This window comes from Juglans regia, chromosome 11 (assembly GCF_001411555.2).
Source record: "Juglans regia cultivar Chandler chromosome 11, Walnut 2.0, whole genome shotgun sequence".
Taxonomy (NCBI): domain Eukaryota; kingdom Viridiplantae; phylum Streptophyta; class Magnoliopsida; order Fagales; family Juglandaceae; genus Juglans; species Juglans regia.
Window position 1 is genome coordinate 9,016,234 of NC_049911.1, and position 26,707 is coordinate 9,042,940.

Here is a 26,707-nt window from a genome sequence, read left to right on the forward strand (position 1 = left end):
TATGTAGATATTTTTTATAAATTGTGCAGCATAAAATGGTAAATAATATCTTATGAAAAATAAATCATATATAAAATAGTGAAACAATTAGTGGAGAAAAAAGAAGGTTGAAACTAAACTGTAGAAGTCCCATTGACATGAAACAAATCAATTGACAGCCTTAATTGGCAATGCATGCAAGCTCATTCATTCTCTGGTATGGTGATTATGGTAAAAAAAGAAAAAAAAAATGGTACACTTGTCAAGTCAATGAATAAAATAAGCAGTGAGAAGTACATGCTAATTCTTCATTTTTCAACAGGTTCATGGATGTGGTTCATCCACAAGAATGGATTTGACATGTAATTATAGCAACAGTAAGCATGTGATTTATACCAATCATTTGTGTTTTGCAAAAAGGGACCCCTTGTTAAAGTTGATGAGATTTTTAGGCCTCTAAAATCACACAACATATTCAAAAACTGTCCATATTTAGCGCCAATATGCACCCCATTACAGGACATCTTTTCGCATCATTCTAATTAATAGCTTGAGTGAGAACCACCTTTCTTTTTTTGGGTCCCACTTGGTTGATTTTAACTTCAATCTTGTGGTGGGTTGCTTTTTCAAATTAACTCCCCCCGGATTTTAGCTTGTGTCCTTTTCCTTGACAAGTTAGATTTCATCAAGGTTAAAAGAATGTTTAGCCAAACACACACCCTTTTCCCTCCCCAACCTTTTCAATTGTCATTTTGACCAATCAACTCGGCAAGAAAAAGATAAAAGGATAAAGTTGTATAACAGCGACATCTAGTCAGAATAATGGGGAAGAGAGAATAAAGTTGCCAAAAGAAAACTTCAAAATAAAAATATAAAATAAAAAACGTGTCCAAGAAGAAGAATAAGAAAGAACCAAAACAAAGAAAGAAACAATGGGATTGTGACTAATTCGCATAAGAAAGCACAGCCGACATATGAGTGAATAGTTTGTGGATATGAAACTAAATCCCTAAGATTCAATGGAATGGATCTACATATCTTCAATTTCATATTTAAGTTGTATGAAAAATTTTGGAAAAAAGCTCACAGCTGGTCGAATGAGTTCACCATTTTTACACCAACCAGTAAGGATTTGCCACGCAAGAGACTTAGCAAAGTATACTTTACACCAACATTCAGTAGATTATATTTTTCGATCTTTTCCACCCTCTTTCTCTCTCTCCCTACCCCCACCCCCGTTGCCTGCAAGTCCTCCCTCTCTCTCTCTCTCTAAAATTCGGACAATGTCAAGCACCTCTGACCATCAGAACTTGTAGAACATAATGAAACAAGGGATTGAAGGCCCATATAATTAGAAAATCCTCTCCCGACATTGCTATAATCCCCATATTCATCGGTGTTAATTTGGTCTTCGTCCTAACAGATGAATCGATGATTTTGTAATCCAAGCATAATCCATCAGAGTAGTGGAAAGGCATATGGGGTTTAGACTCTTCTAATGGAGGTGGGGTAGGTGATCCATTGTTAGAGAAAGAATTAGGGGTAGGCAGTGGGGGCGGGGGCGGGGGCGGGATGGGGTGGAACCCTGCCTCGTATATACCCCGCCCCGCTCTGTTTGTAATATATATATATATATATATTAATTATATATATATTATATGTAATACGTATTACATAAAAAGAAATACCCAGGCATAGGTTAACGTCGTTTTGTGTCTGAGTATTTCTTTTAATACCCTTGCCCATAATAAAAACGATGGCATTTTGATTATGGGTTAATACCAGGTTGAAGAGTCCCCCCAGCCCCTGTTTCTCTTCTTCCTCGCGATGCATATTTTCCTCTCTCTCTCTCTCTCTCTCTCTCTACGATTCTTGAGTCATTGTTTGCCTCACTAATGACCAATCACCATCGTCATCTCGAGTCGCCGTAGCCGTCGCAGATTTCCATCGCCGTCTCAATCTCAGTATTGGGCGAATGTAAGTAGGGCTCAATGGCTCACTCTCGAATCTCTTCGTCAATCACCCCATATTTTTTTTTTTTAATTTGTGGATGGAGATTGGAGGATGGGATTAAAGGAGAATGAGATTGTGAATTGTAGAGGATTTGATTGTGCATGTAGTTTTGTGAATTGCTTGATTGTGCTCAATGAATGTGTTGTCAAATTGTGAATCACTAAATTGTAATTTGTTGTGGAGATTGGAGGGGCAGGGGGCAGGGCCCGGGGGAAAAATCCCAACCCCTGCCCATGTGGGGGCGGGGGGCAAGATAGGGGGGGCCCCACTCCGTAGGGGGCCGGTAGCACCCCTAGAAAGAATTTCTGCCAGAGCATAAGGTTGAGGAAGAGCCATCTGAATGCAAAGACAGCCCACTAATAGGAGATGATGCACATGTATGCTTATAATGCCATGAAGGGTCGTCATAACACATACCATACATGCCCTGAGTTTTATAACTTACCAAAGGCCCATGAACAAGGATGACACAATGAGTTTCGTTACATTGTTGATGCAGATGATGATTATGATGGATATTGCATGATGTTGCATAACGGATCTCGTCCAAAAACGTTTCGAGCTCTTCATCATTCTTCATGTTTTCTCCAATCTCAACTATTTCAAACTTCAAACATCAAACAAGAAACAAACAACAAGAAGCGACAACAACAAAAATAGAAACATGCACAGTAGAGAACGAGACCACAAACCAATCAAACCCTTCAATCCCCGAAATCAAAAAACCCACACCAGACAGTGATTCACAAACGCTAAATACCAAATACTCTGAAGAGATTACCAATTTCTATTGTTAATGCCTTAATTTGCACAACAGACCAGAAGAGAGGAAAGAATCATCTCCGGCCATGAGATAATTCAGGTTTCGATATGATGTTCTTCGCGTTTATCTATAAAATATGTAATAAATAAACTAAATAAAAATAAATATAGAGAGACATATAGATTTACGTGGCTCGGCATAATGCCTATGTTCACGGGTTGTTTGGGAGAGAAATCAACTATGATAGGTGAGTTTACAATCTCTTATGACCTCAAATATCGCTCAATACAATGGAGAAATTTAGGAAAGATCATTTGGAGTCGCTCTGTGTGGTAGAGTTTGGTATATGAAGTTTTTGCAGAGATATTTTATGTAGAGAGCTTGTCGAGAGTCTGTCAGATTTGTAGAGAATCTCCTCATATATATAAAAGTCTCTTTTTTTTTTGAGTGATTGCCTTGTGAACCTTTTTTTATTTTAAGAGTTTGAGTCCATTTTCTTTTAGGAGTCTGTTAGGAGTCTGTGTGTCTTTCCTCTTAGAAGTCTGAGTTAACTTGTCTTATCTCTTCTTGAATTTATCTCTTAACTTGATATTCGGCCTTATTTCGAGACTAAATTATAGGCTGCTGATTTGACTCATATATCTATCATTTGTGGTTTTTGTTTATGATGTTGTGAGAAACATTTCGATAAAAATCATCTCATTTGGGTCTTTGGTTTTCTTCGAGACGAGTTGGTGAAGCACGTAAAGATTGAGTGTACTTTTGGAAATTAAATTAAACTCAACTCATCTCAATTCATCATTATAATTTTTTTAAATTTTAACATAAAATATAATAAATAATTTAACTTTTTTAAATCTTAAAATAATAATAAAATTTAAAAATAATATTTTAATAATATTTTATCATCTCAAGTCAATTTAATTTAATTCAATTTAACATCCAGACACTTCTTAAAAATGTTACATACGGTTTACCAAGGGATTGTAGGGCAAGAGACGCTATATGGCCCCCAATAGACACTGGGAACAGGCCTACGGGGGTGGGGGAGGAGAAACAGTGTTTCGCAGCGACTTTTTATTCTGCACGAGTGAGAGTAAATTTTATTCGTGGGTCAGTGGGAGGATATACACTCCCTAGTAATGTAATAGAATTTGATTTGTGAAAAAGAATTATAAATATAAATTTTATAAATTAAATCGTATCATATTAATAATGCAAATAATGTATTTTGTTACCTTGTGTCGTAAATAAAATGTCTCCTATATCTCAATTCAGAAAGACAAAATCTAACATAATTCTTTTTTTATAAAATCTAAGTTATCAATTATTTGACATATATAATATTAACGAGTAATGTTTTTTATAGTTATTGAATGCGTAAGTGTCATGTAATTATTTTTAAAAAATATAAAATTTATTAATAAAAAATTATTATTTTTATATAAATTTTATATATATTTATTTTTTTAAAATAATTATTTAATATTTATATATTTACGATTGTAATTATTATTTTTTAATATTAAATAATATAAAGTCAATTTATCACTTTGAATCTGAAGGGTTGTCTAATGGTCTATACCATTAGACCAAGATCTAATCCACGAGTCAGAAATTATTAATTAAAAAATAATCATGTAGTTAACTAACATTAAAAAAAATTAGAGCATTGATTACTCTCTGTCACGGACATAAAAATAAAAAAGGAAAATAAATAAAGAAAAAAAAAAGATTAATTAAAAACAGAGCAAAGATAAGATCACACAGGGCTCAATGATTCGACTCATCACATCTCATATGTGGTTAAAAAGTTGACCAGAGATGAGGTCCCACCACCATATGCCGCTTCGAAAAGCGTTTATTCAAAGGGTTTTGAGGACAGAGAGAGTGTGAAAGATTTGCGAAAATCTCTGTTGCCTCCGCTTGACTCTGTGTTTGTGTTTGTGGGTCTCTGAACAAAGTCCAAAAACACCAACGTAACTGCTTGCTGCAGGCGCGACGTATGGCGATCCCTCTCTCCTCTTCAAATGGCATCTCTGCCAACATACGCTCCTTGTGCGCAGACCCTTTAGTGGGGTTCAATCAGAGCTTGTAAATTTTTCATTTTTTTTGTGTTTTTTGTTTTCCCCGAGATCCATCGTTGCTGTCCATGGCTGAATCCGCTTTCCTGTTCTGTGTGCTGGTCCTCTGCGCTTGCGCACCCTTATTATCGTCCGCAGAGCGCAGTGCCGAAACCATGGCGGAAGTCCAAGCCTTGACGTCTTTCAAACTCAATGTGCATGACCCACTTGGAGCGCTCTCCGGCTGGGATTCTTCCACTCCTTCTGCTCCCTGCGACTGGCGCGGAGTCGGCTGCGAGAACAACAGAGTTACGGAGCTCCGCCTGCCTCGCCTCCAACTCGGTGGCCGACTCAGCGACCGCCTTGCTGACCTGCGCATGTTGCAGAAGCTGAGCCTACGGTCCAACTCCTTCAATGGGACCATACCTTCTTCTCTCTCCAAATGCACGCTCCTACGCTCTGTATTCTTGCAGTACAACTCGCTCTCCGGAAAGCTCCCGCCTGAGATCGGCAACCTCACCGGCCTCCGAATCCTCAATCTCGCGCAGAATCACCTTTCCGGTGATATCTCCGGCGATCTCCCTCCGGCACTCAAATATCTTGATCTCTCCTCAAATGCCTTCTCCGGCGAGATTCCAAGGAGCGTCTCGAACTTAACTGAGCTCCAGCTCATTAACCTCTCGTACAACCAGTTTGGAGGAGAGATTCCGGCGAGCTTCGGAGAGCTCCAACAGCTTCAGTACCTCTGGCTCGATCACAATCTCTTGGAAGGAACTCTTCCCTCAGCAATAGCCAATTGCTCGTCGCTTGTGCACCTAAGCGCCGAAGGCAATTCGCTTGGAGGTGTCGTTCCCGCTGCACTGGGAGCTCTTCCAAAGCTTCAGGTGCTCACGCTCTCGCAGAACAATCTCTCTGGTTCGGTCCCTACGTCGATGATCTGCAACGTCTCGGTCCATGCCCCGTCACTTCGATTTGTTCAGCTGGGATTCAATGCGTTCACGGATATGGTGAGGCCCGAGACGTCAACGTGTTTCAGTGTTCTTCAGGTTCTGAATATTCAACACAATCGGATTCACGGTGTGTTTCCCTCGGTGTTAACACTTATATCCACCTTAAAAACAGTTGATCTTTCCGACAATTTGTTCTCTGGTGTGCTTCCCGCTGAGATTGGAAACCTGGTAAGGTTGGAGGAGTTAAACTTGGCGAACAACTCGTTTAGTGGTGTGATTCCAATGGAGATCAAGAAATGCACGTCATTAAGCATTCTTGATTTCGAGGGAAACCACTTTGCGGGAGAGATTCCCGAATTTTTAGGCGATATCAAGGGTTTGAAGGTGTTATCCCTCGGAGGAAATTCGTTTATGGGTTCAGTTCCGGCGAGTTTTCGCAATCTTTTGGTGCTCGAGACTTTGAACCTGAGAGCTAACAGACTGAATGGAACTCTGCTGGAGGACCTAATGGGATTAAGCAATTTGACCACACTGGACCTCAGTGGTAATGGTTTTTCTGGTGAAATTCCCCCGAGCATTGGTAATCTGAGTCGGTTAATGGTATTGAATCTGAGTGATAATGGGTTTTTCGGGAGGGTTCCGCCGAGCATGGGAAATCTTTTCAGGCTGGCGAGTCTGGATTTGAGCAAACAGAATCTCTCTGGGGAGCTACCCTTTGAGCTTTCGGGTTTGCCAAATCTGCAAGTGATTGCTCTGCAGCAGAACTCCTTTTCAGGGGATGTTCCTGAAGGGTTTAGTAGTTTGATGGGTTTACGCTATTTGAACCTAAGTTCCAATGCCTTCTCCAGTCACATTTCGGGAAATTACGGTTTTCTTCGGTCACTGGTGGCGCTGTCATTGTCGAATAATCATGTTTCCGGACCTATTCCACCGGAGCTCGGTAACTGCACTGATATGGAGGTTCTCGAGCTCCGGTCAAACTCTCTAATGGGCCACATTCCTGCGGATCTGTCTCGACTTTCGCATTTGGAAGTGCTTGATTTGGGTGGAAACAATCTGACAGGTGACATTCCAGAGGAGATTTCCAAGTGCTCGTCTTTGACAGCTTTATTACTGGACTCGAATAATCTTTCAGGGGGCATTCCGGTCTCATTATCCCAGCTATCAAATTTGAGAAAGTTGGACCTTTCTAGTAACAACCTAAGTGGGGTAATTCCACCTAATCTTACAATGATTTCCAGCTTGGTAAGCTTCAATGTGTCGAGTAATAACCTCCAAGGCGAGATCCCTGCAATGCTGGGTACTCGATTCAATGATCCATCAGCCTTTTCAGGTAATCAGAACTTATGCGGGAAGCCAATGGATCGAAATTGTCAGGGGATGACTGATGGGGATAGGAAGAGGAGGCTGATTTTGTTAATTGTTGTTGCTGCAAGTGGGGCTTGCCTATTGGCATTGTGTTGCTGTTTCTACATTTTCAGCCTCTTGAGGTGGCGGAAGCGGCTCAAAGAAGGGGCATCTGGGGAGAAGAAACGAAGTCCCGGGAGGGCTAGCTCGGGGGCAAGCGGAGGCCGCGGAAGTAGCACCGATAACGGTGGCGTGGGGCCGAAGCTGGTGATGTTCAATAACAAGATCACACTAGCAGAGACAATTGAGGCAACCAGGCAGTTCGACGAAGAGAACGTACTAAGCAGGACGAGATATGGGTTGGTTTTCAAAGCAAGCTACAACGATGGAATGGTGCTATCCATCCGCAGACTCCCAGACGGTTCTCTCGACGAGAACATGTTCAGAAAAGAAGCAGAATCGCTAGGTAAAGTGAAGCACCGAAACTTGACTGTCCTGCGTGGATATTATGCCGGCGCACCCGATTTGAGGCTCCTTGCCTACGACTACATGCCCAATGGAAACCTTGCCAGTTTGCTCCAAGAAGCATCCCACCAAGACGGCCATGTCCTCAATTGGCCAATGCGCCACCTCATTGCGCTCGGGATCGCCCGCGGCTTGGCCTTCCTACACAGTTCCTCCATGGTGCATGGCGATGTCAAGCCTCAAAGCGTTCTTTTCGACGCTGATTTCGAAGCCCATTTGTCTGATTTCGGTCTGGACCGCCTCACAGTAGCAACCCCAGCCGAAGCCTCAACTTCAACGACTTCGATCGGCACAATAGGCTATATATCGCCAGAAGCAGTCCTAACAGGGGAAGCCACAAAAGAATCAGATGTCTACAGCTTCGGCATTGTCCTGCTCGAACTTTTAACCGGGAAGAGACCCGTGATGTTCACGCAGCAGGACGAAGACATTGTCAAGTGGGTGAAGAAACAATTGCAAAAGGGTCAAATTACAGAGTTGCTAGAGCCGGGCTTGCTGGAGCTCGACCCCGAATCATCAGAATGGGAAGAGTTCTTGCTTGGAGTCAAAGTCGGGTTGCTCTGCACAGCACCGGACCCCCTCGACCGACCAACCATGTCCGACATCGTCTTCATGCTGGAGGGTTGCCGGGTCGGGCCCGATATTCCTTCATCCGCCGATCCAACCTCACAACATTCTCCGGCATAAGCCGAGACCCTTTCTATTTTCGGAACCTTGACCATTTTTGTTTTTTGCCCAGTAGTTGAATTTTTAGATTCTCTCTGATTTCTTTTTTATTTTTATTTTTTTTCTCGATTTGAAAGAAAAGATTGCTATCAACGTAAGTCACGCTTTTTTTCTTTTTATTTTAGCCACTGCTTGTCTGCATGCCAATTGAATCGATTGATGCCGGCCTGCGTAGCATCAGCAAGGTGGGTCCACCAAAGCTTAAATATTTTCTTCAATGGAGCCCACTGCTTTCCCGCCAAAAGGCCCAGTGCGTACGGGAAGTCACGTGGCTTTTTCTTGGGTGAAGGCGAAGGGATCTCGGTTATTGTAGCGAGTAAAAAATGTAGCCGTTAGTGGCGGGCGGGGTCCCGAGGTTATACACCCTGGCAAAAAGACTGTCGTTTCCCGAAGACGACAGGTCGGTTCAGTTGTTTTAATTAGGATGCAGGGGGGAGTAGGAAGAAGAAGACAACGTTTTACAGGTCCCACTAGGAAGGCTCCGTAAAGCTGTTCAAAGAGCGAGGGAAAGGAAATAAAAATAGTGGGTCACCAAACTTTTCTTTTCTTTTCTTTTGTGGGGACCCCTAAATCCTAATTTCGTTTCTTTTAATAGAAATGAAAATTTATCATTGTTTCTGTTTTTGTCCAAATGTACACTGTACTGACGATAGTACAAAGATGTTCCAAAATGCTTGTTTGAAAATAAATATTATCTTAAAATTTTTATTTCATATCATCTTATTTATTTTTTAAATATAATTTAAATATAAATATTTTTAAATTAATGATTACATTTAAATTAATTATTATAATTTTTTCAAAATTTTAAATAAAAGGTAAAAAATAATTGAATTTTTTTAAATTTACAAACAAAAATTATATTATAAAATTATTTTTTAACAATATTTTAATTTTATAATATTTTTTATTTTATTTTTTCTCTTTTTCTAAAATTTAAAAAATATTTCATTGATGCTATCTTACTATTATTTATAAATTATTTTATTATTCACAAAATTCTCATGAACTCTTATGTTTTTATTTTGTTGGAACTGGGAAGAACTAGGCATGGTGAAGTCAGAGTATTCTTATCCGGTCCCTATAAAATTTCTTTAATTTTAACTAAAGAGTAGTGCTACCCATAAGCCTTACATCCTACACACCCATTTAAAAACATGTTATTTTACCGTTTTATCCTATTTTACTTACAAACATGTCTGAAATCATTTTCATTATATGGATAAAAAAGTAAAATCACATATTTTTAAGTAGGTGTGCAGGGTGTGAGGCTTATGTCTAGAATTTTTCTTAACTAAAATATATCATTCTTGAAATTTCATCTTAAATTTTACTAATTTTTTAAAAATCTCTTACATCTCCTTTCTTTCTTTCTTTCTTTATTCTATTAAAATAATCTTTATATATTCTTTCTTTATTATTTTTTTTTCTTTTACTTACATTTACAATTTTAACTAAACATGAAGTTTATTTTTTTTATCCCGATATGAAAATAGTTTTGAAATTATTACAATTTTACAAATAATAAATATTTCATATTTTCTAACGATATTTTTTTGTAACGGATAAATATCCTGTCAAATCTAACGGTGATTGAAATGATCTAGGTTTAGGAACACTCAAGGAAATGAATAGATAAATATACTTTTTTGTCACATGTTAAGAAAAATTACACACTTGATAAATTGCAAATTCATTTTCAATAATTGAAATACAAAATTGAAAAGAGCTAAAATATATTCATAATATTTTATCAATTCTATGTACAAGTACTACTATTGCCCATTCACACTAGCCCCAAAACATAAATTTAATGTGCGAACAATAAAACTGTATTATAATTACAGTTATTAAAAATGCCCATACACCGAGCCCAAAAGTCTAGTACAAGTCGCCATAAGATTACTCAAAATTTTTCAAAATAAATTGCCAAAACAAATAACCACGACATCGAAATCAGAATAATCAAATTAGTTTTCTCCAATTTTCTCTTACGCCTCTCTAAATCAATTTCTATTGGTTTGGATGTCAATTGAGGCTTGTATCTTACGAAATTCGATTTTTATTCAATTAATGATCTTTTGGCCATATGATGGTATTTCTAGATTACACCAACAGAAAAACCTGCAAGCCTGCACAATTGACAAGTATTGAAATCTGTAAGCACAATAGTACCACAACAATTTAGCAAATAAGACCACAAACAATGCAAAATTACCTCATAGTTTTGGCAACCGAGAAATCGGCGCCTCTCATTATCCTCAGTATGAGCAGTTTGTCGACATGCTTTAATACCATAGTAACATACATGGTATTCATTTTTACTATAGTTTGCTGAGTGTAAGATATTACTAGTGCTACTACTTGACCCAGGCATTGGGTAGTGTTATCTTTTATTTTGCTTCAATTTTGTAGACAAACAGTTAGCATTTGCATTGTCGAGACTCAACTTTCCCTTATGAAGTCCCCAAAGATACCCAAACCATTAACCCATACAAAGTGGCTCCGGAAAGGAAAGGTAACACAGGAAAAAGCAACATACTCAAATGGCTACAACAATCAGTTACCTTTGTGATTGGCCGGCCGGGTTACAATGACAAGCAGTATGTTAGAACTTTTCCATGTTTCCACTCAACTTTGTAATCATCACAGCCAAGGGGGATACACAACCAACCCCGAATGCACAACCAAAATCATACCAAACAAGAAAAGCATCCAAAGAAAATATAACTCTTTAACTGAACAATAAACTCATCAAAGTAATCTAACTAAATAAGAGCATTATCATCCGGTTCCATAAAGAATGTGTGTTTTATGGAGCTCAAAATGGTTTTTTTATTTAAAGCATGCGTAAGACAGGAGCCCAACCTTGAATAACTGCAAAACCTTAAACCTTGGTTGCTTTTTGTGAAAACTATCACAAAATACTTGGTGGCCATCAGGGTTAGGATTACCCTACAATATCGATCGAGCCCCATTAACATTTGTGAATTAACCTCCTTCCAAATACAAATTAGAACCATCATCACAATCTTACACTAGACATGCAGCCCCCTCCCCCCTCCCCGATAAACAATTATTGATCAATTCTAAACGCTGCAAAGGACCCAATAGAGGAAGAACCAAACACAAGGGAATGAGAGAAGCAATAATTATTGAGAAAGAAAACAACAAAGCAAAGGACGTGGAAATAAGCATGAAAAGAAAGATACAATTGATAACTGCGACATGCTCTAAATGATAAAGGTGGAAATCAACATGAAAAGAAAGATAAAGGTGATAAAGAACATGGAAAATTAGCATGAAACATGTTCTATGGAGAATTCAATTATATAACATGCTCACTAGAATGGCTGCCAACAAGATTCCCAGGGATTGAAACCATAAAGAAATATAATCAAAGCATGTTCTAATGAATTCAATTATAAAACAGAACATTTCTTCCCTAAATGAATAAATGAAGGAGAACCGCACTGCTCACAGTTAACACCAGCCTTCCAAAACCACCAAAAACCAAAATATAACAAAGCTTGGACAATAGCAAAACCATATATGCTAAGCAAAATATAACAAAACCATATGGCTAAGCAAAACTATGTAACAAAACTTGGATAACAGCAAAAGAGCACAAGTCAAAAAACTGTCATCAGAACATGGTGTAATCCTTTAAAAAAAACACAAGTTGCAAGCCTCATTATTTTGGTAACCAAAGTAGCAATTTCAGTGCAAAAACATATCTCAGTGCACAATTTCAGAAATAATGCAGAACCAGAAATAGTGCAATCCACAATTAACAAATGCTAATGTAGAAAAAATGCAAGTTACAAAGATTCTAATGCAAAAAAAGCTACAGATGACAAAGTTACAAATAACAAAAACACAGAGAAACCATAGCTTACAGAGATCAGAGAAACCCACAAATAACAAAGCATAAATAACAGCAAAACCATATAACAAAGCTTGGGTAATAACAAAAAAGCACAAGTCAAAAAATTGTCATCAGAACAGGATGTAATCCTCTAAGAAAAGCACAAGTTGCAAGCCTCATTGTTTTGGCCACTAGCACAGCAATAGCAATTTAAGTGCAAAAACAGATTTCAATGCAAAAAAAAAAATCTCAGTGTACAATAGCAATTTTAGTACCAAAACAAATCTCAATCAAGTTCATCGTCTAGGGGCTTAAACTAAATGAGATGTAAGCCTACCTCCATTCAATGAAAATAAAGGGAAATGGTAATGGATAGATGTTTGGATGTCATTTCCATATTTTATTTTATTTTTTTTTAAGTTGGAGGTTAAAGACTTTGCATTACCAGTTGAATATTATTAATCAATCAGATAGAAAAGTAAAATATAATAGCAATAACATTGCAAACCAATAATTGAAATTTCTCTCATCAGTGCACAATTTCAAAAATAATGCAAAGCTAGAAATAGTGCAACCCACAAATAACAAATGTTGCTATAGAAAAAATGCAGCTTTCAAAGATCTCAGTGCAAAAAAAGCTACGGAACGATAAAGAACAAAGAAACTCACAAAGATAAAAGTTAATTAAAAAATAACAAATAACAAATAAACCCTAGCTTACAAAAATAAGAGAAACCCACAAATAAACAAAGATACATACAACCAGCAATAGCAATCTCAAAATACATACCCTTGTAAAAAAAAAAAAAAAAAAATCTCAAATACATACAACCCAGAGCAGATCTCAGATGAAAGCATACAAATTACTTTGAGTGTGTGTTGGATTCCAGCTATGAAGGATCCTGAAAATGAAATGTGATAGAGAAGCTAAGTGGCCAGCCATGGAGGATCCTGATTCTCACTAAGTCTAGCCATGGTGGAAGTCGAAACATAATGGAATGTGCAAGAGAGAAGGTGGGAAACCAGCCATGGAGGAAACCGAGAGTCAGGGATATGAGGACTAACAAAAATTGTCGATGGAGAGGCTGTCGTTGATGGTGGTGGCGTTGCGAGGGAGGGGTGATAGAGGGCACCCAACCGTCGAGAGAGAAGAAGTCGCAGGACCAACGATGGGCAAGGAACCAAAATCACGATTGAGGATGTACAGTGGTTCCGCATATTTGGAGAACCACTGTAGCATCCGAAAATCTCATCCCTGATTTAGGGATCCAGATGGAGGGAGGTTTTCAATGCAAACCCTAAACTTTCTCTCAAAATATAAAGATAAAGGGCAGATGCAGAACCGGATGGGAATGCTCTTAAATCCAACAATATTTTCCTTTTACATTATATTATTCTCAATATATGGACTAATATTTTTATTAGTCAAACATTTATATGAGATTTTATTTAAAATATATAACATGTGATTAAGAATGCTGTATTTAAAATACATTTAATCCTGCTTGCATTGGACAAAGAAAAGGAAAATAAAAAATTACAAAAGTAAAATATTCAAAGTGACCATTGAGTGTCCTTCTCCCAATCGTTTAACCCTTCGTATTAATTTCTGGGTCGGTCAGTGAGGCACACCACACCACGACAATAGATGTGTTGTAGCCCAAGTAGGAAATGGAGCATTATTCTAAAGCCCAATTCCAATGAAAGCCCCTCGAAACTTCTTCCATGTTAGGGAAAAGAGAATTCCAAGCTACAAGTAGGGGTGAAAACTGATGGAATTTTGAGATGTTTAGGAACGGTCGATTAGGAGGAGAAATCGATTAGGGGGAGAAAATTGACAATCTCGATATCAGGCATGAGTTTGTACGATTCTTTGGTTTGCTGTTGATGTCGTTCTAAAAGATGGGGGAGCGGCGGGCTGTGCCATCAGTGGCACCACTTCTGAAAGAAGAAGTAGACGGAAGAAGAAGAAAGTGGGGGTTTATTAATCCCAGGTCAAAACGGCGCCACACCGCTTAGTTTCACCTAATTTCTTTTTAAAAGTCAGCGAAACGGTGTCATTTTATATACGTATAATATATATATATATATATATATAATTGGCCGGTTCGGTGGTTTAATATTGGTTCAAACCGGAACCGAACTGGTTGACGTCAATTTTGAATTATTTCTACTGTTGGCCCACCGGTTTCATATTCTCTAGCAGCCAATTTGCATAGTGACGATCGATTTCCTTGATTTTTTATACAGCCCTAACTACAAGTTGAAACACCCCGCTCTCCCCGTGGGTGTATTTGAATGCAAATAATATTTTTTATCTTGAATTTTCTCATTTCTAACCCTATACAGACTTTTTTTTTTTTTTTTTTGAAAAGAACAATCAGTGTATTATATTCATGAATCAACAGAATTACAAAGTTTATCAATTTCCACAAGTTTCTTAATCTCATGAGGATAGTCCTCCATCCACACTATCTCTTCATTTACATGTAAAGCACTTTTAGCAAGACTATGTGCTACACTATTACAAATCCTATTCACGTACCCAACCCGCCAATGTCTTCTATTAGTCAAAACCACCTTCAATTCTTCTATCATTTGGCCATGCCACAGCCACGAGGCTTCATCCTTGTTGACAGCTTGAATCACAATTAAGGCATCACCTTCCAACTGCACCTTTACAAAATTTAATTCATTGCACAACTTCATAGCCCTTCAAAGGGCATAGATTTCTGCCATAATAGGATCAACAACATTTAGCTTTGTACAACACAAAGTAACTAATACTTCTCCACAATTATCCCTGATAATCACCCCAATCTCACCTCTGTTCTCATCGCTCTTCAGGGCTGCATCCTAGTTGACCTTGACTGATTCCCCAACAGGTAGTTTCCAACGGGTAATCCTACTGCCTTGAGTCCCAGGCCTCTGGCCACTTCCATGCTTGCTCTGAGCTTGTTGAAAGTCACGCAACATCTTTGTTGCTAGATTAAAAACTTTATTTGGACTCTCAAACTTGTTCTCAAAAACCACACCATTCCTTCTTAGCCACACTCTTATCAGAACCACGACTATCACCTCTAATTGGTCTTGAGAAAGCTTTGAGGTCCATTATGTCCATAGATCAAACATATCCATTTCAGAACTAGACCACTTCTGCACTGGACTCCTCTCACAAGCCCACACATCACTAACCCTACTGCAACTCCACAAGGCATGACAAACTGATTCCTCAGTCAACTTACACACTGGGCATAAGGCTTCTCTTAGAACCTTCCTCCTCATCAGATTTCTATTTGTTGGAAGGCAATTCGTAATGGCTTTCCAAACAAAAACTTTTGCAACCCCTGGAATATTCAGCTTCAATAATTTCCTCCAAGCCTTCTCTACCTCTTATGATGCCTCCCCTTTATCCCTTCTTCTTTTGCTCATTTCAGCATGATAGGCAGATTTCACACTAAACAAACCATCCTTTGAATAGGCCCATATTTGCTTATCTGAGAGCCCATCAATACTAACTGGTAATCTGCAAATTAAATTTGCTTCAGCAACATTAAAAACTTGCCTCACTAACTCTTCATTCCACCATTTCTTCTCAATAATCAGATCCTCCACTCTTGCCTCAGCATTTAGGATACTCACAGGAGATTGAACTTTAAAAGTTACTGCCTTAGGAATCCACTTTTCTTCCCAAACTTTGATATTCTTCCCATCCCCAACTCTCCAAACCAAACCACCCTTCAATAAATCCATAGCACCCCATAGACTTCTCCAAATAGCAGAAGGCTTAGACCCCAAAGAAGCTTTCAAGATCATTGAATTTCGAAAATACTTATCCTTTAGAACTACTGCAGCCATAGATTGAGGGTTTAACAGCACCCTCCAGCACTGCTTTGCAAGTAGGGCCTTATTAAAAGCATCTAATTCCCTGAACCCCAAACCTCCAGCAGCTTTTGACAATCTCATTTTTGCCCAACTCCTCAACTGGATTCTATTATCCCTTTGCTTAAAACCCCACCAGAACTTAGCCATTTGTGATGCTATCTCTTGACACAGCTTCAAAGGCAACTTAAAAACACTCATGTAATACGTGGGAATAGTTTGGATGACTACCTTGAGAAAAACTTCTTTACTTGAGAGTGTCAAAAACTGATTCTTCCAGTTACTCAACTTTTTCCATACTCTATCTTTAATGTTACTAAAAGATTGATATTTAGCTTTACCAACCATAATTGGCAACCATAAATATTTCTCACAATTGCTTTGCACTTTTGCCCCACAATCCTTCACTATATCTGCTCTTACCTCAGAAGCAACAGTAGGACTAAACAAGATAGTTGTCTTATGCTTATTCAAGCTTTGCCCTGATGCCTTCTCATACATTCCCAGTATCCCACTGATTTTTATCCATTCATTCCATGAAACTTTTCCAAAAATCAGACAGTCATCAGCAAATAGGAGATGAGTCAATTTCAACCCCCCTCGAGCCATTGAAACCCCTTTAATCTCACCTCTCCTCTTAGCCTGTTCCAACAAAGCACTTAACCCCTCTGCACAAATCAAAAAAAGATAGGGAGGTAATGGATCTCCTTATCTTAATCCTCTAGTTGGATTAATAGAATCTCCTGGCTTTCCATTTACAAGAATAGCATATGAAATTGATGAAATGCACCTCATAATCAACCCAATCCACCTATCACCAAAACCTAATTTTTCCATAACAGCCTTCAGATACCCCCATTCCACCCTATCATAGGCCTTTGAAATCTCAAGTTTTACTGCCATGCTTCCCACTCTTCCTCTTTGTCTACATTTCATCGAATGCAACATCTCATATGTTGCAATTACATTGTCGAAGATCAACCTCCCAGGAATAAATGCACTCTGGCATTTAGAAATAACCTCATCTAGCACATTTTTCAGTCTACTAGCTAAAGTCTTTGCAATTATTTTATAAATAACATTGCAAAGACTTATAGGCTTATATTCATTCACACTTGCAGGCTCACTTACTTTAGGAATCAGAGCTACAAAGGCTTTATTAATGGCATCAAGCAAATCACCACCATTTAGAAAGCCCAACACTGCTTTACATACATCATCCCCTACTATATGCCAGAAGGATTGGAAGAAACATGCTCCATAACCATCAGGTCCCAGGGCCTTCAAAGCACCCATCATTTTCAAAGCCTCCTCTACCTCTTCTCTTTGAAACTCATTCTCTAGAAACTCATTCATTGACACTGTTACCCTTGGCTCCACAACATCAGTACACTCCTGAATGGCTTAACAAGAAGGATTGGCACTAGTGTAAATCACAGAGAAATGATTTCTGAAAGCAGCAGTAATATCTTCCTCATTCTCCTGTAGTATCCCTGCCCATCCCTAATAGCCACAATCTTATTCGTTTTCCTCCTTTGATTTGCACACTCATGAAAATATCTAGTGTTTTTGTCCCCAGAGTTATACTAGTTTCTCTTCGCACGTTGCCTCCACATCACATCTTCTTGCTCCAACAAAACTCCAACCTTGTCTTGCAAAGCCTTCAGCTCCTCCATATTTTCCTGACATAGATTTTCTTGAATTGTTTTTATTCTGCATGATATCTACTAAATCTCTCTCCCTCTCCCATTATCCCTTCCTTTAAAGATTGAAGACAAAGAACCACTGCAGGTCTTGAGTTTGGACTGAACACTTTGAAAAGATTTTGCACTAGGCTGCCCCTTCCCCCATCCTCTTCTAATAGCATCTTCACACTCCTATTTAATCCAACAAGCTTCAAATCTAAAAGGAAAAAGTTTTTTCAACCTTCTTTGCTCACCTTCATCCATAGATAACAGTATGGGCAAATGGTCTGAACACCTTCCACTCAAAGCCTCAACTCTCATTTCTTTGAAGAGAAATCTACATTTGTCATTTACCACAAATCTGTCCAACCTCTCTTTTGTGAAAGACTGGTTAGAATGCTTATTAGACCAAGTTAAACCATTGCCAAAACATCCAAGGTCCCCAAGTCCACAATCCTCCAACACCTCTCTAAACAGATTTATTTGACTCTCAGCCCTTCTCTTTCCCCCCTTCTTTTCCTCCTCCCTCAATATTTCATTAAAATCCCCCCTACACACCAGGCAACATCATTTGAGGGCTTTAACATCCTCAACAAATCCCAAGAAATATATCTCCTACTTGTCTCAGGATTACCATAAAAACCAGTAAAGATCCAATCTCCTTCCCTTTTATCCCTTCTAACAAGAACACGAATATGCCACTTCGAGTAATTAATCACCTCTACTCCACTCCCCTCTTTCCAGAACATCACAAGACCTCATTTCCTCCCAACAGAATCCACAACCAGGCAGCCCTCCATATCTAATCTTCTCTGCAATCCTGCAATTTTATGAGCTTTAGCCTTAATTTCACAAACAAAAACCAGAGCAAGCCTCTTCTCCTTAACCATATGGCTAAGGTCCTTCACTGTCCGAGGGTTACCAAGCCCTCGGCAGTTCCAACGTAAGGTTTTCATAATGCCATGTGGTGCTGGTCAGCAGCCACCACCTCTAGCATGCCCTTATCACAGACCAAAAAATCATTACCTCTCATCCTTTTCCCATCCATCATCATTTTTAGAATGAGTTGATGTAGCCAATTACTTCAAATATAATACAAAAAGTTTTATGACAGTATTTTTATTCAAAGAATCCAACGCATTCAGTGAAAGAGATGTCAAATGACGGGGCGTGATCAAATCTTTTGTAAATTCAACTAGGAAGTCCTTATGTTTCGGTAAAATCCAAACCAACTCTCCAGTTGAATAGCTGAAAAAGGGCAACACTCGAGTGAGCTTGTCTATGCTTTTCAACACAGAGAAATTCTATTTACAGTCCTGAGTAGGGACTATACACACAGTCTCTTTAATGAATGTGATAAAAGGAGAAAAAAATATCATTTTAAAAAGGATTTTATTGTAATTTTTAATTTTTTTTAAATATAATTATATGAGCTTACATGAGTAATCCTCATTTAAAGACTGTATGTAAACTAACTCTAACAAATAGGCTATTCTTAATTCAGGCCCAATATTGCCAAGGTCCCTTGGACTAATTGACAATTCAGGCCCAATACTCATGCGTAAATTCATAAAGAAAAATTCTTTTTAGTATAAAGAATTTATAAAAGTAAGTTCACAAACTGACATGATTTAATGTAGTATGGATATTATAAAATTATTTTTATTATAAAATAAATCTAACGTATAACATAAAAATATGTGATTTTACTTTTATAAAATTTCTTTATACCTATAAGAGTTCTCTTCATAAAATGAGAAAATGGGTGTCGAATGGCTCATAGAGTTCCAACTCTCGTCCTAGGAATTCCCAAATGAAGAAGGGACCAAGTGCAGGATACCCTGAAAATAACATAATCTTTTAACACAGACTACGCAAGTAATTCTCTTGGATCACCTTCAAGAACACCATAGCAACTAGGAATATAACCAGATCCGTTTAGAATATATATATTTTTTTAATAATTGAACTGGTATATAACGATTTTGAAAATTTAAAAACTGATATCATATCTATTCATCACTGAAACTGAAACTTTCGATTTTTTCGATTTCGGTCCGATTCAATCCGATTTTTCCGGTTTTATGAATTATCTATTTAGTAATGTTATAATGTTTACATATATTAAACTATTAGTCTATTTATATTATAGTATAAATATATTATTTTATAATAATTAACACATACTAGGATAGTATTAAATTTAACTATAGTCTATATAAATTCTAGACTTTTTATACGAATATATATAATCAAATGTGTAAAACTATTTTACAAAAAGAATATATATTATAATTTATTATGCTAAAAATGTATTTAATCTTGATATATATCGAAAGTAAATTTATATTAATAACTTAATATTAATGGTCATGTTTAAGATTAAAATTTATATGTTATATTAAAAATTATAAGATTAATTTTATGTTATAAGATTAATATGCATGAATAATAAGATTACAATTTTATTTTATATTAATTAACAATTTAACATATAATATCTATAATATAATATAAAAACTTATATATAATATAAAAAAGAAAAATTTTAAATATAAACCTCATATTCTACACACCCATTTAAAAATGTCATTTTACTTTTTTACCCACACAATAAAAATGATTACAAACATGTTTGTAAGTAAAATATGATAAAAAAATAAAATAACATTTTTAAGTAGATGTGCAGGATGTGAGACTTATGGGTAACACTGCTCTATAAAAAATATCTTATATATAGAAACTGGTCGGAATCGGTTCAAACCGATTTTCAAAATGTGAAAATTGATACGGGACCGGTTTCCAGCTGGGTTTTGTTTTTAGAAACCAGAACGGTCGGACCGGGCTTCCGGTTTATTTACGGCCCTAGCAGCAACCAACAAATGCTTACAACAAAGGCATCTATATCAAGCACACAGGCGTGCATGCACACAGGAAAAGAAAAAACGTTCAAGAAAAAAGATTACAAGTCAATACAGAGCGGACCGACAAACGGAATCAATTACTACAACGTTGAAGAAATATGATTTAGCTGGCATTATGATCATCAGAAATGTATAAGAATGTTTGAGATGGCTGTGCTACAACAATGGCTGTTCAAGAAACTATCATCTAAAACACAGCAAAAGATGGAGCAACAGATTATTATGCTTCATTCCAAAGGAAACTTGGCTCCAAATTAGCATAGAAACTCTTAACAATGTAATTGAAAGGCCATAATGAAAATGAATAACCTGAAGCAATCCCTACAACACCAACAATAGCAACCTTTCCTTTCTCTAATCTGATCTCGATTGGCCAGCTCGAGAAGAAAGGATAATACCAACAATGAGGCCATACAAGGCCAAGGCTTCGGCAAAGATGAGAATGAGAATCATTCCAACAAAAAGCTTCGGCTGCTGTGCATTTGCTCTGTACAAATACAATCAAAGTCCATCAAAAACAAGCTTTGAAGTGAACAAGAACAAAAACAAAAACAAAGGCAAGTCTGGTGGCTTGGTTATAGCAAGTTCACATGACCACAACAAAAAATTGAACAAATTAAGGAACCAAAAACGCAACTGAACAAGATTGTTGCATCCTGAGTCAAAACCTTGAAAGATTCAAAATGTAGAGGGAGTACTCTTAATTCATGGTAAGATTGAGTGGTTACAATGTCCGATTCAATAATATAATATTATTCCCAAAGAAAAATAGAGCCCATGTCACCACATTCACCATAACCATCCACACGATTCCAGACTAAAACGTATCATATATATAAACAAACGATGATATATACGACGGAGAGAAAGAGAGTACCTGACACCGGCATCACCGACGATACCGATAGCCATACCGGCGGAAAGACCAGCAAGACCACAAGCGAGACCGGAGGAGAGGTGGGCGTAACCGTCGAAAAGGTAATACGATTTGGCCTTTGGGTTAATCCCCGTACTGATAATAACCGCAATGATCAAACCGTAGATACCTAACACTCCAGCCATAACGACGGGAACGATCGATTTCATCACAAGCTCCGGCCGCATGACTCCCATGGAGGCGACGCCTACGCCGCTCTTTGCTGTGCCATATGCCGCTCCCATACCTAAAAACAAAACAATCAAACCTCAAATTGTTTTGGAAAGGCCAAAGTTAAAGGGAAGATAAATAATAGGTGGCCGAGAAAATAAAGAATTTTACGCCATGATTTTCTCGACAACCAAACGGAGGGTAAGGGCTTGCAGTGTGCTTACATGAGAAAACCAGGGCAGCCGCGGCGCCGAGGAAGCCAAAAAACGGAGCGGTTTCGTCGCCGCCGAATGTGGACATTTTTCCAGGATTTGATCGGATTTGGGAGAGATTTTTGGAAATTGATTGTAAATTGAAGGGGGACGGGGGCGGTACTTGAAGGAAGCTTCGCCTCTTCGGTGTGGGTCACTACAGGCCGTACAATCTTTTACGGTCAGTCACTTCTAGGATCTCCGGTGTCGGTAACTAAGCAGATTAAGCTAAAGCATGGGCTGACAATTTCAGTATGGGCCGTACTCCGTCTCGGGCCCAGATCCTACACAGCTAGGACAGTCGACCCAGCTCAATTAACGGGCTAGGCTTAACCATGGGCTTATCAGTGTGCTCAAGCCCATCCAATAATATTAAGAGTAATATTGCACACAATCATGAATTGTATAAGTATCGCGCAATTCTTTTAAAAAATAGTAGGTCTATTATTAAAAAATTAATTTTTTTTATATAAGTCTTATATTTACTCGCGTTTTTCAAATAAATTGAGCGGCATTTGCACACTCCACAACTCTAAATATTATTTCTCTAATACAAATGTTAAAAAAATAGATGATATTTGTAATCATAGAGTGTGCAAATACAGTGCACTCTTTTAAAAAAAAGTAAGTAAATGGAAGACCCACATGAAAAAAAATGAGTAATGTTAGATATAATCATGGGTTATGCAAACGTCGCGCACACCTTTTGAAAAAGAGTGGGTCTACATTATAAAATTATATTTTTTTTTATATGGATCTCATATTCATTTACTTTTTTTTTTCAAAATGAGTGCACGACGCTTGCGTACTCTATGATTATAAATATCATTTTTTCTTAAGAATTTAATTTTTTAATGGTGGATCTCATTTTTTTAAAAAAAAAAGAGTGTAGCTTTTACACAACCCATAATTGTATATAGTATTATTCATCTTAAAAATCATTCGGTTATGCGCTAGGTTAAGAATATTAAAGAGCAATGCAATTTCATCTTAAATTCTGTTATTCTCAACCATATTTATAGTTTTATATAAATGAAAATATAAATGAGGTCATATGGAGCTTTTGCTTCAACAACTATGTTACAAGTAGCGGAAGACTTGTTGCGGCGATAAGATCACCTCAAAAGAACTTACGAACTAAAGAAAATAAGCTGAGTTTGGGAAAACTAATTTTAAACTGAATCTAACATTCAAACACTCAATTCTTAAATTACTAAACTCATCTCAACTTAAAATTTTCTTACACGTAGGACCTAAACTTTTTTCACTTAAAACGTCTTTATACATAGAACCTACAACATTTTTCAATTTTTTATAAAAAATATTAAACTTATTTTAACATCTAAACACATTTTAAATTCAATTTAGATGGACCTCACATTACTCTCAACTATTTAATTCACTATTATTTATAAAGAACTCAACTCAACTGATCAGTTCAACATCCAAAGGCAACTTAATTTAGATGTTAAAATGAGTTTCTACATTTTAACATTAATGGTAGTGAGCTTTTACCATTAATTTGTTAAAGTGTAGCCTTTTGAGACGACATTAGGAATCTATTAAGAGGAATTATCGCCGTAACAGCCACCAAGAAAGTAACTTCAATGTCTCTTTATAAAGCATTGTACAGTTTCAGCGGCCTCCTCAGAGAGAGGTTCCCCTGCTATTCCAGCAGAAGCCAATCCTCCGAGCTAAGAAATCATCTTGTCAATTTCTATATAATAGTATTCAGTTTTTGCATCTTCTGCACACTTTCTTCATCGTTTATTGTGCCCCTCCAAAGTCAGTACTGCTAGCTGGGTCTTCTGATAGTGCAGAGTAAGGGAAATGCATGTATCATTCGTTAAAATAATGGGTATTAATTTAGGCTGTTCTTACTTTCTTTTCAACAATTTTATCCGATTTTTAGACGAGTAAGTGGTGGGTTAAGCTTGAACCATAGCCATGATGCGCATAAGTAACAATTATAGCCTTTTTTTTCCATCTTCATGCTGCATGATCTTCAGTGTTCTCTACTTACAGAGCATAAATGCCATAAGAATGGACATTAATTATGACCATTTTGATGGACTAGATGAACGTGCTAATGCTTAAATTTTAATACATTTTGATTAAGCTTTACACTAGAAGAAGAAGACGAAGAAGAAGAAGAAAAAAAAAAAGAGATTCAAATGATATTGATCTTGCTTTCATCATTTCTATTATCTGCTATAAATTTTAGTGCAAAAATGCGGTCTTTCCAATTCCCAACGCCCCTAAAAGTTGACTTTTAGCATTTCCTGATCATTGATTATATATGCTTATTGGGGATTGTTATAATGAATACAAAGATGATTAGCTTTACATTACATTCAGGGTGTTGGACATATAATATATTACACCTGCAAAGTGCAGGTATTGGCCGCCACACGTTCATTTCAGATATGGAAAATGGGGCCAATCCATTGATAGGAATATGAGAAGGAAACCCTTTGGAAAGCATTTACTTTGATAGATATTATTACCAGTTTGTTATCTGGACATTCTGATGCAAAGTGCAATCGTTTCTGCATGATCATGCTTTCCATTACTTTATAAGGTGATCGATGAACCCTCACCCATTTTCTGCACTACTTGAATTAATAGCCTTAATTTCCAGATGGAATATGGAAGAAGAATGGAATATTTGTGCTTTCAAATATTGCTTATTGGGCGAGAAAAAATGAAAATTCCAGGCCATTTCCAAATACCTTTTTTTTTTTATTCAATTCTGCTGGACCTATAATTCACAGATACATGTTTCTGGAGATCATGTTAACCTAATATCCAAACACCACCCATATCAGCTCTAGCAATTGGTAATTGGGCCATAGTTGGAACCAGGCAAATGAATGGCATGAGATGCACAAGCATTAATACTAGCTAGCATGTGGTGGCCAGCAATATCCGCACTAAATATCAGCTCCCTGCACCTTCCTCTAATAATCATGAAAACCGAATTTCGATTGCATTCAGGATCTCAAATACAGGTAGGCCATGCACAGATAGCGAGTCTGCATAATACGATTGATTGTACAGTACGATCCAGCAGGATGGATAATACCAGTTTACTAAGAAAGTTGATTGAACTAGAAACATCGACCCAGAAAAAGGAGGAAGAAACAGACAGCATTAAACAAGTACCATATTGCTGCTTTTTGACTAACTAGCTAGCACAAACCAAAACGACAATTTGTTTCCAATGAAAAACAAAAATAGTCACTTCTTCAAGAAAACTGCTTACTTATGACATAATTATTTCTTGCAAAAATAATTATTTCATGCCAAAATAAGTTTATTTTCGTCGTAAATAGTCATTCTCATCATAAATAATCCATCATAAATACTCTTTTTCTTGTAGTGAGTAGCTAGAACTAATTAGAACTAAAAGTGGCAGGTCTACAAAATACAAGCAAGATCATTGAGATCTTAAGCCCAGCACGTTTGTAATTGATTGAAACTGGACCCTCCACTGCCGGCACCTTAGAAATATCTAATCAACATTAAGGGGTGGAATCGGAGCCAACCCAATGGAAACACATGGAGCATCCATGCCGAGGTGCAGGACCCCTCAGCTCACCTGGGGCCATCATGGCATCTATCCCCTCCAGCCCCAAATTCTTTCTCAATCCATGACCCATCTTCGCCCACACCTTATGCCTAGAGAGTTCCTGTTCGACTGAAGCACCCATCCATCTATTTCGCTGATCACTCATTTCTCTGCCATTCTTTCCCAAAAGGTTTGAGACAACACACCAATTAAAATATAACACATGAAAAGCATATATATAATATACCTAGCTACCTGTTGGGAGAACATTTTTTGCTTTGAATCACACGTTACAGATCAGAAAACACATCATTTAATTTAAAGTTTAAACCTAGCTAGCTATAAGATTAGTACTTCAGTGTTAGAGGTACGTACTAAGATGATCAAGGTCCTCTTAAATTCTTATCCAAATTTAAAAACCTCAATAGGAGAGAGATCATGAATATATGAAATAAGTATTACGACATCTATTGTATATTTAGTGCTGCATGCCTGAAAAAGAACTTTAGAATAGTATAGATCAGTTATTCTACCTAGAAATATAGAGTTATTCATATATATTTCTATCTCGCTTCAAATGATCTTCAAGTTTGGAAAAGAATTTGATCATCAGGAGATTTTTCGCCACCAAGCAACCATTTTGCTTGTTATGTATATATATATATATATAGTCGCGTCTTTCATTGCATCTTCAATTCGATTTTTATTTCCCTTTTGTTTTTATGTTTTCTTCCCCGTACTTGATTTCCATACTCCATTGTTATATGAGAAATGAAAGTTGCAATCGTGAGTGTGCTAGTATTACACAATTACTTTGAAAAAAGAGAATAAATACGGGACTTACATAAAAAAAAAAATTAATTTTTTAATAATAGACCCCACTCTTTTTTAAAATGACTACACGACGCTTACACATTTCACGACTATATGTAACATTACTTTTGTTATATTAGCCCGACATGGCTAGCTGTTAATTGATACATACATCAATATGGCTACTAATATTTAAGCTCCAATTTCAAATACTATTGCAATCAACTATCATATATATGAAGTACTCATTCATTAATAGT

At 37.2% G+C, this 26,707-nt stretch overlaps 2 protein-coding genes across 2 annotated transcripts; one reads left to right on the forward strand and one right to left on the reverse strand.

Moving 5' to 3' along the window:
- Positions 1 to 4,634: 4,634 nt before the first annotated feature.
- LOC108992061 (probable LRR receptor-like serine/threonine-protein kinase At4g36180) lies at positions 4,635 to 8,485 on the forward strand. Its single transcript, XM_018966511.2, has one exon. It carries the CDS (start codon positions 4,908 to 4,910, stop codon positions 8,325 to 8,327), a length of 3,420 nt encoding a protein of 1,139 aa, XP_018822056.1. The 5' UTR covers positions 4,635 to 4,907; the 3' UTR covers positions 8,328 to 8,485.
- Positions 8,486 to 20,802: 12,317 nt separating this feature from the next.
- On the reverse strand, positions 20,803 to 22,260 carry LOC108991995 (V-type proton ATPase subunit c1-like). The gene is made up of 3 exons (XM_018966429.2): positions 22,037 to 22,260; positions 21,603 to 21,888; positions 20,803 to 21,212 (listed from the first exon to the last, which is right to left on the reverse strand). Exons 1-3 carry the CDS (start codon positions 22,110 to 22,112, stop codon positions 21,080 to 21,082), a joined length of 495 nt encoding a protein of 164 aa, XP_018821974.1. The 5' UTR covers positions 22,113 to 22,260; the 3' UTR covers positions 20,803 to 21,079.
- Positions 22,261 to 26,707: the final 4,447 nt, after the last annotated feature.

Excerpts from the sequence above, each read along its gene's own strand:
- LOC108992061 (XM_018966511.2), top strand. The coding sequence starts at position 4,908 with ATGGCTGAATCCGCTTTCCTGTTCTGTGTGCTGGTCCTCTGCGCTTGC.
- LOC108991995 (XM_018966429.2), bottom strand. The coding sequence starts at position 22,112 with ATGTCCACATTCGGCGGCGACGAAACCGCTCCGTTTTTTGGCTTCCTC. Across the intron at positions 21,889-22,036 it reads GGCTGCCCTGGTTTTCTCAT|GTATGGGAGCGGCATATGGC; the intron begins GTAAGCACACTG and ends TTTTGTTTTTAG. Across the intron at positions 21,213-21,602 it reads GTCGGTGATGCCGGTGTCAG|AGCAAATGCACAGCAGCCGA; the intron begins GTACTCTCTTTC and ends GTATTTGTACAG.